Source organism: Salmo salar, chromosome 01 (genome assembly GCF_965601325.2).
Source record: "Salmo salar chromosome 01, fSalSal1, whole genome shotgun sequence".
Lineage (NCBI taxonomy): Eukaryota > Metazoa > Chordata > Actinopteri > Salmoniformes > Salmonidae > Salmo > Salmo salar.
This window is the reverse complement of record NC_138291.1, coordinates 69,682,951-69,696,300: the sequence shown is the minus strand read 5'-3', so window position 1 is coordinate 69,696,300 and position 13,350 is coordinate 69,682,951. Positions and strand designations below refer to the sequence as shown.

Sequence of the window (13,350 nt, the reverse complement as noted above, 5' to 3'; positions counted from 1 at the left end):
AGATAGCGTATCATTGAAAGTCAAAGTGCTTTTGCAAAAGCTCTTAATTATTAAAGAAATAGTTTAAGTATAACTCTGACTGGTGTGTGAAGTTTGTAACTCTCCTCATTTGGTAATGCAGAAATTAGCCACCACACATCCCACAGAGCACCATTAAATCCATTATTAAAAAAATGGAAAGAATATGGCACCCCAATAAACCTGCCACGAGAGGGCCTCCCACTAAAACTCACGGACCAGGCAAGAAGGGCATTAATCAGAGAGGCAACAAAGAGACCAAAATAACCCTGAAGGAGATTGGAGTATCTGTCCATAGGACCACTTTAAGCCGTACACTCCACAGAGCTGGGCTTTACGGAAGAGTGGCCAGAAATAAGCCATTGTTTAAAGAAAAAATCAAGCAAGCACGTTTGGTGTTCACCAAAAGGCATATGGGAGACTCCCCAAACATATGGAAGAAGATACTCTGGTCAGATGAGACTAAAATTGAGCTTTTTGGCCATCAAGGAAAACGCTATGTCTGGTGCAAACCCTACACCTCTCATCAACCCGAGAATACCATATTTTTCATCGGCAGGGAGTGGGAAACTGGTCAGAATTGAAGGAATGATGGATGGTGCTAAATACAGGGAAATTCTTGAGGGAAACCTGTTTCAGTCTTCCAGAGATTTGAGACTGGGACGGAGGTTCACCTTTCACCTTCCAGCAGGACAATGACCGTTAGCATACTGCTAAAGCAACACTCAAGTGGTTTAAGGGGAAACATTTAAATGTCTTGGAATGGCCTAGTCAAAGCCCCGACCTCAATCCAATTGAGAATCTGTGTACACCAGCGGGACCCATCCAACTTGAAGGAGCTGCAGCAGTTTTGCCTTGAAGAATGGGCAAAAATCCCAGTGGCTAGATGTGCCAAGCTTATAGAGACATACCGCAAGAGACTTGCAGCTGTAATTGCTGCAAAAGGTGGCTCTGCAAAGTATTGACAATGGGGGGGGGGGGTGAATAGTTATGCGCGCACAGGTTTTCAGTTTTTTGATCTTATTTCTTGTTTGTTTCACAATAAATAATATTTTGCATTTTCAAAGTGGTAGGCATGTTGTGTAAATAAAATGATACAAACCCCCCAAAAAATCAATTTTAATTCCAAGTTGTAAGGCAACAAAATAGAAAAAATGCCAAGGGGGTGAATACTTTCGCAAGCTGTATGTCATGGGATAACTGTCTGGATTTTTTATGCTTATTGTTGATTCAGGAGAGCTTAGCGAGGCTACAGAGAGCATTTGCCAGAAAATGGGAGTTCATATTTATGCAAGCAGAAGCACAAGCAAAGTAAGTTTCCAAATGAAACAAATGTAGTACTGTATGCGTTGATATGCCCTCATCTCTAACTACCACTTCTCATCAGTTTCCTAATAACACCACATTTTAGGCCAGGGGAAGTGGCAAAGAAAAAACAGTAATAATTACACAAAATATGTTTATGTAAAATACCAAAAAAGTAATTGCCTGTACTGTGTATCTCCTCAGAGTTGACAAGAAAAGGGATAAGATTGAGAGGAAAATTCTCGATAGTCAAGAAAGAGCATTTTGGGATGTGCACAGACCTGTGGTGAGTTTATTGTGCTTTTAAAATCTCATGCTACAAGAGTCACTTTATATCCATAACATAACATCTAGCTACAGTATTTGGGCAAATTTTCCACTGCAATTTTCAGTTAACTGGAGGCTAAGTGCTCAAATTAAATCCATATCGCTGAAGTTCAGCTTTGTAGCATAATTCAAATTTTAATTTAATTTCCGATTGAGCCGACATATGCAGCGTTTCCTGTGAATGCAGTCTCTGCGAACATGGGAACATTGCCTTTAAATTTAAATCGTGCTATAGCGCTGAACTTCCACGATAGGTATTGAATCGAGTAAACTTAGTATTCCTTTGTGCAATATTGTTGTCGTTTGTCATGCATACATGTTTACAAATATTAATTGTCAAAAACCTAAGTTGTTCTTATCTTAGAAATTGTATTAATTGGCATGGATTTTTTAATTAGATGTTTTTTAGAAAATGACAAAGAACGTAACCTGTGCTTTTTTCAGTCTACAAAGTAATTTCCTTCACCGTTCAGTGTGAATAATGTAATGGATTTGGATAATAGTCACATTTTCAGAGCTTGGTAAAGGCAGAGATTTTTTCTTTCTTCTTTGTCTGCCGTAATATCTAAATGTTATTACTGTACTGTCAATTCCCCCCCCCCCCCCCCCCCCCCCCAAAAAAAAAAAAATGAACGTAGAGCTCTCCAGTGGTCTGTATGACCTCATCATCCATTCAGACACATATCCTTCTTAGCATTAGCTTCCACTCGGGAATGGAGCTGCTTCTCCAGCCATGAGCTTAATTGGAAAATAACAGGATTAATTTATGCATTCTCGGAGCATTATAATCAGGTTCCTTTCTGATTTCACAGCAGCCTCATCAAACCACTTAACCTCCGTGATCCTGGAGGATGCCTTGATTGTACCCTTTGTTTAACCATGCAGGACGTACCGTACCAATCAGTGATACATCGATTGTTTCAAATTTTTGTTAGAATTTTTACATTAATATTTCACAAGACCATGTTTGACTGCGCATGTAGCAAATTGCTATAGAAAAATGTGGCTATGGTTTGCTGGGTTCACTAAACAGTCCTACCTGAGCTGCTAGTGAATCAATAAGAAGAAGCAGAGAATGCTCTCTGAAGGTATTTATTTTATTAATTTATACTGCAAATTTTTGTTGTTCTCCAGCCCGGATGTGTAAACACAACAGAAGTTGACATAAAGAAGTCCTCCAGAATGAAAAACCCCCACAAGACAAGAAAGGTTAGAATGTCTGATAAATCCATTACCTCTGAATAACAGGTCAGCTGAAAACACTGTTGTTCGAGTTTGACTTTGGTGGGTTCTGTTTGATTGTTTCTCTGCCTCAGTCTGTATATGGGCCTCAGAATGATGTGCGCACCCACAGCCCCACCCACACCCCTGCCCCAGAGGCCAAGCCGGCCACAGAGGAGGAGCTACAGGACCAGGTAATGTAGGGAGTGCTGGACTGCCTGGTTGGTTGTCTCTTGCATTGCAAGAATGTATGTTTGGAAGGAAAATGTTCTTTCCAAACATACACTTATGATGGCAAGACTGTTACTGTCTTGTCAGTTTGACCTGTTCCCAGAAATTCACAAAATATTATTTCCCCTTGTTGTTCCAGATCACTTATTGGGGAGGGCAATTAGACAGACATCGACTGAAAATGTCCAAAGTGGCCGAGAGGTGAGCTAAGTTCTCCTTCTCTTCACCCCCCCATTGATCCATTGTTGAACTCTTTAATGTTTATTGTAGCCAGTAATTAAGAGCTTAGACAACCTTGAAAAGGGTTTAGTCCAAACAATAGCCGGATGTGTATCATCAGCACTAAGACTATTTGTCATTTTCTGTGCCGTAACACTGAACAGAGTGTAGATTCCCATCCTTAGTTGCCTGGGTTACTCACTATTGTGTTAGACTAAATATGCTAGATTACTTCACTTCCTGCTATCTTCGAAGGTCAAATACTGTATAGCACTGCTCTTAGTCATATCCTGAGTTCCCCAGGCGGCATGATACATTGTTACCTTTTCTGTCCACTTTACCTGACTGAACTGAATAGTTTGTTTTCTTTCTCCCAGTTTGTTGGCCTATACAGAGCAATATGTGGAATATGACCCCTTCATCACGCCGACCGACCCCTCCAACCCCTGGATCTCAGACGACACCACTGTGTGGGAGCTGGAGGCCAGGTGTGTTTTCTTGGACTGTCTTTTTGACTTTTTAAATTTTTTATCTGTGTTGTTTTACACTGGTACAAGTATAGTGTGTGGTACCAGTAAATGCTTTGTAAGTTGCACTGCTGAAAACCATCTCCTGAGGGATGTCAGGTAATAATATAATGATTTGTATCTGTGTAGTGTGTACTGTTCACTGAGGTTTCCCTCTATACACTGTGATGTCTGACTGCGTGTGTTTCTCCCCAGTAAGGAGCCAGGTCAGCAGAGGGTGAAAAGGTGGGCGTTCGGAATCAATGAGGTTCTCAAGGATCAGGTGGGGAGGGAGCAGTTCCTCAAGTTCCTGGAGTCTGAGTTTAGCTCAGAGAACCTGAGGTAGGGGATGCAGTACATACACATACACATAACACACATGTACGCACGTACGCCCCCACATGCATACACTCACTTTCTTTCTTCCACACAATCATAACGTATCCTAACATAAACATTCACGTTTCCTGTACTCCCTCTGCTGGTACTTCTCTGAACTGTTTTGCCCAGGGGTAATCTTTAGGTCAATCTGGTAATGTAACTAAGTGAGAGTCGATATTATCTAACTGAGGGAGAGTCAGAGGTGAAATTTTACATCTAATCCGTCACATTAATTACCCTATAATTAGATAAATGTGTTATCACCAGCAAAGGACATAACTGAGTACTGAAAATGAATTCAAATATAGTTGAAGTCGGAAGTTTACATACACTTAGGTTGGAGTCATTAAAACTCGTTTTTCATCCACTCCACAAATTTCTTGTACACAAACTATAGTTTTGGCAAGTCAGTTAGAACATCTACTTTGTGCATGACACAAGTCATTTTTCCAACAATTGCTTACAAACAGATTATTTCACTTATAATTCACTGTATCACAATTCCAGCTTCTAAAGCCATGACATCATTTTCTGGAATTTTCGAAGCTGTTTAAAGGCACAATCAACTTAGTGTATGTAAACTTCTGACTCACTGGAATTGTGATACAGTGAATTATAAGTGAAATAATCTGTCTGTAATCAATTTTTGGAAAAATGACTTGTGTCATGCACAAAGTAGATGTCCTAACCGCCTTGGCAAAACTATAGTTTGTTAACAAGAAATGTGTGGAGTGGTTGAAAAACAAATTTTAATGACTCCAACCTAAGTGTATATATGTTTCCGACTTCAACTGTATGTCTGTTACTTGAACTCTGTGAAGCATTTATTTGGCTGCAATTTCTGAGGCTGGTAACTCTAATTAACTTATCCTCTGCAGCAGAGGTAACTCTGGGTCGTCCTTTCCTGTGGCGGTCCTCATGAGCGCCAGTTTCATCATAACGCTTGATGGTTTTTGCAACTGTACTTGAAGAAACTTTCAAAGTTCTTGAAATTTTCCAGATTGACTGACCTTCATGTCTTAAAGTAATGATGTGCTGTCGTTCCTCTTTGCTTATTTGAGCTGTTCTTGCCATAATATGGACTTGGTCTTTTATCAAATAGGGTTATCTTCTGTACACCACTCCTACCTTGTCACAAAACAACTGATTGGCTCAAACGCATTAACAAGGAAAGAAATTCCACAAATGTACTTTTAATGAGACATACCTGTTAATTGAAATGCATTCCAGGTGACTACCTCATGATGCTGGTTGAGAGAATACCAAGAGTGTGCAAAGCTGTCATCAAGGCATACTACATGATTTCATATGTGTTATTTCATAGTGTTTATGTCTTCACTATTATTCTACAATGTAGAAAATAGTAAAAATAAAGAAAAACCCTTGAATGAGTGTCCAAACTTTTGACTGGTACTGTATATAAATTATATATATGTTTTTTACACTCTCACCCGTGTGTTGTGTCTTGCAGGTTCTGGCTAGCGGTCCAGGAGGTGAAGAAGAGGCCAATCCGGGAGGTCCCGACCCGGGTTCAGGAGATCTGGCAGGAGTTCCTGGCCTCTGGAGCTCCCAGTGCCATCAACGTTGATTCTAAGAGCTACGACAAGACCACCCAGAATGTCAAGGACCCTGGACGCTATGCCTTTGAAGACGCACAGGTAACGCTATAATAATATGTCAGTGAACTTTAGGGTAAACATAGGCAAGTTACTGGCGTATGTATCAGCTGGATAAGCTACTGTACTGTTCAGTCCATTCATCAGAACAGAAAGTATTCTGGAACGTTGAATCGTATCAAGGGTTCTTACTACGTGACCTGTGGTTGAACCATTTCCTTGTGGTTGACAGGATCACATCTTCAAGCTGATGAAGAGTGACTCCTATAGCCGCTTCATCCGTTCCAGTGCCTATCAGGAGCTGTTACAGGCCAAGAAGAAGGTAAGGTCTTCAAAGCCTTAACCTGCCAGGCTGTCTGCCCTGCTCTTCTCTGCCTGGGGCCTGGAATAATGACATTGGTGCCTCCAGCAGTGAAGGAATTACTAGCAGCATTTGCACATGCCAAGATAATGCCTCATAAGCCGTTGACCTGTAAGGTTGGTTGTGATGATGGGGAAATTAAAATTATAGTTCCTTCATGATTTTCTATGATTTGCAAAATGTGGCTTATCAACATGGTCTCAGAGCCAAGCATATTATATGTAATAAAAAATCTGTGCCGATCCATGTAGTATGATATGTTACTTTACTTTAGGTTACATAACATTGGCCTACCAATGTAATAGCGGTCATACAATATAATACGAATTGTAGGAAGTATAGCATCCTATGTCTTGACCTGTTTAGTATGATATATTACGTTTGACTGCTTTAGTATGATATATTATGTTAGACTGCTTTAGTATGAAATATTCATTTCGACTGCTTTAGTATTTTATATTACGTTCGACTGCTTTAATATGATATATTACATTTGACTGCCTTAGTATGATGTGCTACGTTAGGTTAGGGGTTAAGGTTCGGGTTAAGAGTTAAGTTAAAGGGTGAGGGTTAGTGGAAGGGTTAGCTAACATGCTAAGTCATTTTAAATAACAAAAAAGTACTAAGTAGTTGCAAAGTTGCTAAAATGCTAAAGTTGTCCGTGATGAGATTTGAACACACAACCTTTAGGTTGCTAGTCGTTTGCATTATATGCCTACCCATCCACCCTGACCAACCACCCTCCTTTTGTTTTTCCTTAAGTAATCTACTGTCAACCCAAAAGTAACAGATCATACCAATTTGAATATCCCAGATTAAGGTAGGCCAATGTAATGTTACCTAACATAACGTAATGTATCATTATAAAATGGAGTGGCACGGATTTCTGTAAAATATTTTGCTCTGAGACCAGTCTGGGCTTATGGTTTGTGTTATGTTAAGTATCATTGTATAATTCTCATCGTAAATACATCAGCATATCCTTATATTTGCTATTATTTTTCAAAGGGACTCTCCTCACAGATTATTTTGTTTCCTTCACTTTTCAGTTTCAGCTCTGTCTTTCTTTTCTGTCTTTCCCTTTATTTTTGTTTCTTTTCTCATAATGTTTTGGTTAAGTAGGGTGGCATTCAGGACCGCAGAACTTCATTTGAGAAATTCACTCAAAATGTGGTAAGAGGACATGAACAGGTCAACCAACGGGCCTGTTCAGATAAAGCTCCCTCCTTCCCTCCTTCACCTCTGGGCCCTGTCATGGACACTGACATGTTGACGTTTCATGACCATCTTTTTCAGGACCTTGTCAATATTTACCTCTCCTTTCCATCCCTTTGTACTTTTATGTTGCAATTATATTGCCAAGTATTTTTTTCTAAGGCCTAGATTCAATCAGGTCCAGCGTTAACCGGCGATAGCCGACACCCGCTTATCTGATGGTTTGGCAAATCGGTGAGCAGCTGCTCTTGATCATTGGCACGAGCCACACACGTTTCACTCACGTTAGAAGTTCATAGTGAGAAAGTGTAAGCTATTTAGAAATAATGATGCTCGGGTCACGTGATGCAGCGAAGCTAGGAAGAAGCGTGACCAAGGGCTCCCGAAAAATCTTTAACAGACTAATCCTAAAACTTGATAACTTCACCCATACTGATTACCACATTGTTGCCATGAGTAGTGATATACCTACGAGACAAAAAAAGGCAACGGAAGAACTGAAACAGACCAAGAAATGATGGAGAAAGAACCTCTGACCATGGCCTTCTCGGAAACCCAAGATGGCACCATGACACCTCAGGAAGAAGCTAGGCTAGCTCACATCCTCAAAGTGATCAAAGAAGGCAATGACTTCCTTACAACACAATATAACTTGAATACGACTGAGTTCAGTTGCTCCATCTCAGCACAGTTGGCTGAAATAAAAAACTCCATCTCAGGTTTGGCAATGACTATCAGCACGCTAGGATCACGAATGGAAGAAGCTGAAGAGTGCATCAGCAATGCTGAGGACAGGCTAGACGGAATGGGGACAGAACTACAGAAACTGCGCAAAAACAACGAATACCTGATGAATAAGGTTGACCATTTGGAAAACTACAGTAGGCGAAGCAACATTAGAATTATCGGCCTCCTTGAGGGCAATGAGGGGACAGACGCCATTGATTTCTCCGCTGCCATTATCCCCACCCTACTGGGCAAAGAACAATTTGCTGATCCCTGGTTGTCGAATGGGCACACAGGTCACTCGCCCATCACCTAATCAGAACCCACGACCCCGCAGACAAACACTTCAAGGAGAAAGGAGTGATGCTGCACAACAAGGAGGCAATTCAATTCTTTCCAGACATGAGTCCCATGATGGTCAAACACAGGAAGGAATTTGACCAGGTGAAAAAATAACTTACCTCCAAGAACATTCCCTTTGCGCTGCTTCAACATGCAACAATGAGAATCATCCATGGCGGGCAGAGAAGATTCTTCAAAACGCCCAAAGAAGTCGCAACATTTCTCTGCGGACTGCAGGCGACCGGCTCAGGACATTGTTGATTGGTTAGCGGACTGGGTTAATTTCACTTCTAGCTGGGCTGTGTCCCACTAGCCTGCCTTATTACTTGCATAACCGGTAGGACTGCTTACTGACAGATCAATGAGCTAAGATCCCAATATCCATGGAAACAAACTATTTGTTTTTACCAGAGTGACATTGTTTTTAAGTTGTTATTTGGGACAGGCATGGTCCTCAGAGGCATCAAAATGATATGTAGACTATTTTATATGGCTAAGCCATGATGTCTTATATATGTATTTTGCATTCTGTCATAGTAGGTGTGTTGCGATCAGAACTCCCGTTATTGGTTTGGTTTTTGACTTGCATCATATAAGGATGGGTGAAGAATTCGCAATTTTTGTTAATTTACTGGGCTCGAGCTCCAGGTTCAAGTTCACGTTTGTCTTCATGTTAGAAATTGAATTTAGGAATAGTGACGCTGGGAGCGTAGCTCCATTACAGTTGGGATTTGGGCAGGGTGTATTCAAGAACAGCACTGGGGGGAGGATGGAAATTGTTTTGTACTGTTTTGTGAGAGACCATCGCTTTATAATATGTGTTTGACTACAGGCCCACCAAAAATAGGCAATAGAATATTTTACACTTACTCCTGACATTTGCATTTTTTTTTGAGTGAACAATATGGTTAAGATAGTAAATCATACATCATTAAATGTTAATGGAATGAACAGACCTGTTAAACGAAAACGAGTCCTTATGTAGTTGAAAAAGCTAAAGACTGATGTTGCATTTCTACAAGAAACACAGCAGGGGGCAGAACATAAAAAGTTAGCTTCATAAAACACAAAGACACGGGGAGTAGCTGTGTTGATTAATAAGAATTTACCCTTCTGTGTAATGAAAACAATTATTGATCCCTGGGACGTTATGTAGCAGACCACCGTAGTCCCTGTGCCCAAGGAAGCGAAGGTAACCTGCCTAAATGATTACCGTCCCGTAGCACTCATGTTGGTAGACATGAAGTGCTTTGAAAGGCTGGTCATGGCTCACATCAACAGCATCCTCCCTGATACCCTAGACCCACTCCAATTCGCATACCACCCCAACAGATCCACAGATGACGCAATCTCAATCACACTCCACACTGCCCTTTCCCACCTGGACAAAAGGAACACCTATCTAACAACGCTGTTCATTGACTACAGCTCAGCGTTCAACACCATAGTGCCCACGAAGCTCATCACTAAGCTAAGGACCCTGGGACTAAACACCTCCCTCTGCAACTGGATCCTGGACTTCCTGACGGGCCGCCCCCAGGTGGTAAGGGTAGGCAACAACATGTCTGCCACGCTGATCCTCAACACTGGGACCCTGAGGGGTGTGTACTTAGTTCACTCCTGTACTCCCTGTTCACTCACGACTGCGTGGCCAAACACGACTCCAACACTATCATTAAGTTTGCTGATGACACAACAGTAGTAGGCCTGATCACCGACAATGATAAGACAGCCTATAAGGAGGAGGTCAGAGAACTGGCAGTTGTGGTGCCAGGACAACAACCTCTCCCTCAATGTGAGCAAGACAATGGAGCTGATCGTGGACTACAGGAAATTGTAGGGCCGAACGGGCCCCATAAACATCAACGGGGCTGTAGTGGAGCGGTTGGGAGATTCAAGTTCCTTTGTGTCCACATCACCAACAAACTATCATGGTCCAAACATACCAAGACAGTCGTGAAGAGGGCACGACAAAACCTTTCCCCCCTCAGGAGACTGAAAATATTTGGCATGGGTCCCCAATTCCTCAAAGTTCTTCAGCTGCTCCATTGAGAGCATCCTGACCGGTTGCATCACCACCTGGTATGGCAACTGCTCGGTATCTGATCGTAAGGCGCTACAGAGGGTAGTACATACAGCCCAGTACATCACTGGGGCCAAGCTTCCTGCCATCCAGGACCTATATAATAGGTGGTGTCAGAGAAAAGCCCATACTATTGTCAGAGTCTCCAGTCACCCAAGTCGTAGACTGTTTTCTCTGCTATCGCACGGCAAGCAGTACCGGAGCACCAAGTCAAGGACTAAAAGGCTCCTTAACAGCTTCTATCCCCAAGCCATAAGACTCAAATGGCCACCAGACTATTACATTGACCCCCCCCCCCCCCCCCATTTATTTTGTACTGTACACTGCTGCTACTCGCTACTCGCTACTGCATAGTCACTTCACCCCTACCTAAATGTACAAATTACCTCAATTAACCTGTGCCCCGGCACACTGACTCGGTACCGGTACCCCTGTATATAGCCTCGTTATTGCTATGTTATTGTGTTACTTTTTATAAATGTTTTATTACATTTTTTACTTTAGTTAATTTGGTAAATATTTTCTTAACTCTTCTTGAACTGTTTGTTAACCTGTTAGGGCTAGGGGGCAGCATTTGCACGTCTGGATAAAAAAAATGTACCCGATTTAATCTGGTTACTAATCCTACCCAGTAACTAGAATATGCATATACTTATTATATATGGATAGAAAACACTCTAAAGTTTCTAAAACTGTTTGAATGGTGTCTGTGAGTATAACAGAACTCATTTGGCAGGCAAAACCCTGAGACATTTTCTGACAGGAAGTGGAAACCTGATGTGTTGTATTGACTTTAAACCTATCCCATTGAAAAACACAGGGGCTGAGGAATATTTTGGCACTTCCTATTGCTTCCACTAGATGTCACCAGCCTTTACAAAGTGTTTTGAGTCTTCTGGAGGGAGATCTGACCGAACAAGAGCCATGGAACGATGATGTCCCATTAGACACCTGGCGCGCGAGTTCATGTTGGGTACCCTCGTTCCAATACGTTATAAAAGAGTATGCATTCGTCCACCTTGAATATTATTCATGTTCTGGTTAAAAAAGGCCCTAATGATTTATGCTATACAACGTTTGACATGTTTGAACGAACGGAAATATATTTTTTCCCCTCGTTCATGACGAGAAGTCCGGCTGGCTTAGATCATGTGCTAACAAGACGGAGATTTTTGGACATAAATGATGAGCTTTTTTGAACAAAACTACATTCGTTATGGACCTGTGATACCTGGAAGTGACATCTGATGAAGAGAATCAAAGGTAATGGATTATTTACATAGTATTTTCGATTTTAGATCTCCCCAACATGACGTCTAGTCTGTATCGCAACGCGTATTTTTCTGGGCGCAGTGCTCAGATTATTGCAAAGTGTGATTTCCCAGTAAGGTTATTTTTAAATCTGGCAAGTTGATTGCGTTCAAGAGATGTAAATCTATAATTCTTTAAATGACAATATAATATTTTACCAATGTTTTCTAATTTTAATTATTTAATTTGTGACGCTGACTTGACTGCCGGTTATTGGAGGGAAACGATTTCCTCAACATCAATGCCATAGTAAAACGCTGTTTTTGGATATAAATATGAACTTGATAGAACTAAAAATGCATGCATTGTCTAACATAATGTCCTAGGAGTGTCATCTGATGGAGATTGTAAAAGGTTAGTGCATCATTTTAGCTGGTTTTATGGTTTTGGTGACCCTGTCTTTGACTTGACAAAACATTACACACAACTCTTGTAAATGTACTGTCCTAACATACTCTAAATTTATGCTTTCGCCGTAAAACCTTTTTGAAATCGTAAAACGTGGTTAGATTAAGGAGATGTTTATCTTTCAAAGGGTGTAAAATAGTTGTATGTTTGAAAAATTTGAATTTTGACATTTATTTGGATTCAAATTTGCCGCTCTTGAAATGCACCTGCTGTTGATGGAGTGCACCACGGGTGGCACGCTAGCGTCCCACTTAGCCCATAGAGGTTAAGTGTTCACTTTATTTAGTAAATAAAGAAGATGATCACTATACCCGCTGCGTTTTGGTCTCCTCAATACGACCGTTATGACAGTATATCTAGATGCTGAAAAGGCCTTCGATAGGCTGGAGTGGCCATACCTATTATGGCCATAGCTATTCAAGGTCCTTGGTAAATTTAACTTTGGTCCTTCGTTTGTTAACTGGGTTAGGACTTTATACCATAAACCGCAAGCTAAGATCACCACTAATGGCATGATGTCAGCCACATTCCCACTCTTTAGAGGTAGTAGACAGGGGTGTTCACTTTCCCCACTCCTTTTTGTGCTAGCCATAGAACCCCTGGCAGAGGCCATAAGAACGGATCCTGGCATAAAGGGCTTTCAGGTAGGCCAGATAACACACAAGATCTCATTGTTCTTAACCCCTGGTCGGGCGTCCCGTATGCGGGACGGACATCCAGCGAAAAATCCTATCGCCATTAACATAACAAAATTGAATATATTTTGCTTTACAGCAAAAGCAAAACATTAGGTTATGTTAGAGGAGTATATCGTAAAAGTAGCCACATAGCCATTTTCCGACCAACCACATGCATCACAAATAACCAAAAAACAGCTAAATGCAGCACTAACCTTTGACAATCTTCATCAGATGACACTCCTAGGACATCATGTTACACAATGCATGCATTCTTTTGTTCGATAAAGTTCATATATATATATAAAAACAGCATTTTATATCGGCGCGTAACGTTGACTAACTATTTTCCCTCAAATGTGTCCGTTGAAACAGCACTACAATTTACTAAATTACTATTCGA

General features: G+C 41.1%; 1 protein-coding gene across 1 annotated transcript in view; it reads left to right on the top strand.

The window, feature by feature from the left end:
• Positions 1-13,350, top strand: part of rgs7a (regulator of G protein signaling 7a) — a 126,317-nt gene that overhangs the window by 103,349 nt on the left and 9,618 nt on the right. Inside the window, exons 8-16 of the mRNA XM_014204935.3 lie at positions 1,253-1,329; positions 1,528-1,609; positions 2,785-2,859; positions 2,967-3,065; positions 3,242-3,303; positions 3,699-3,809; positions 4,044-4,169; positions 5,680-5,866; positions 6,057-6,146. Of these exons, the coding sequence (XP_014060410.1) occupies positions 1,253-1,329; positions 1,528-1,609; positions 2,785-2,859; positions 2,967-3,065; positions 3,242-3,303; positions 3,699-3,809; positions 4,044-4,169; positions 5,680-5,866; positions 6,057-6,146 (909 nt within the window). The remainder of the gene's footprint in view (positions 1-1,252; positions 1,330-1,527; positions 1,610-2,784; positions 2,860-2,966; positions 3,066-3,241; positions 3,304-3,698; positions 3,810-4,043; positions 4,170-5,679; positions 5,867-6,056; positions 6,147-13,350) is intronic.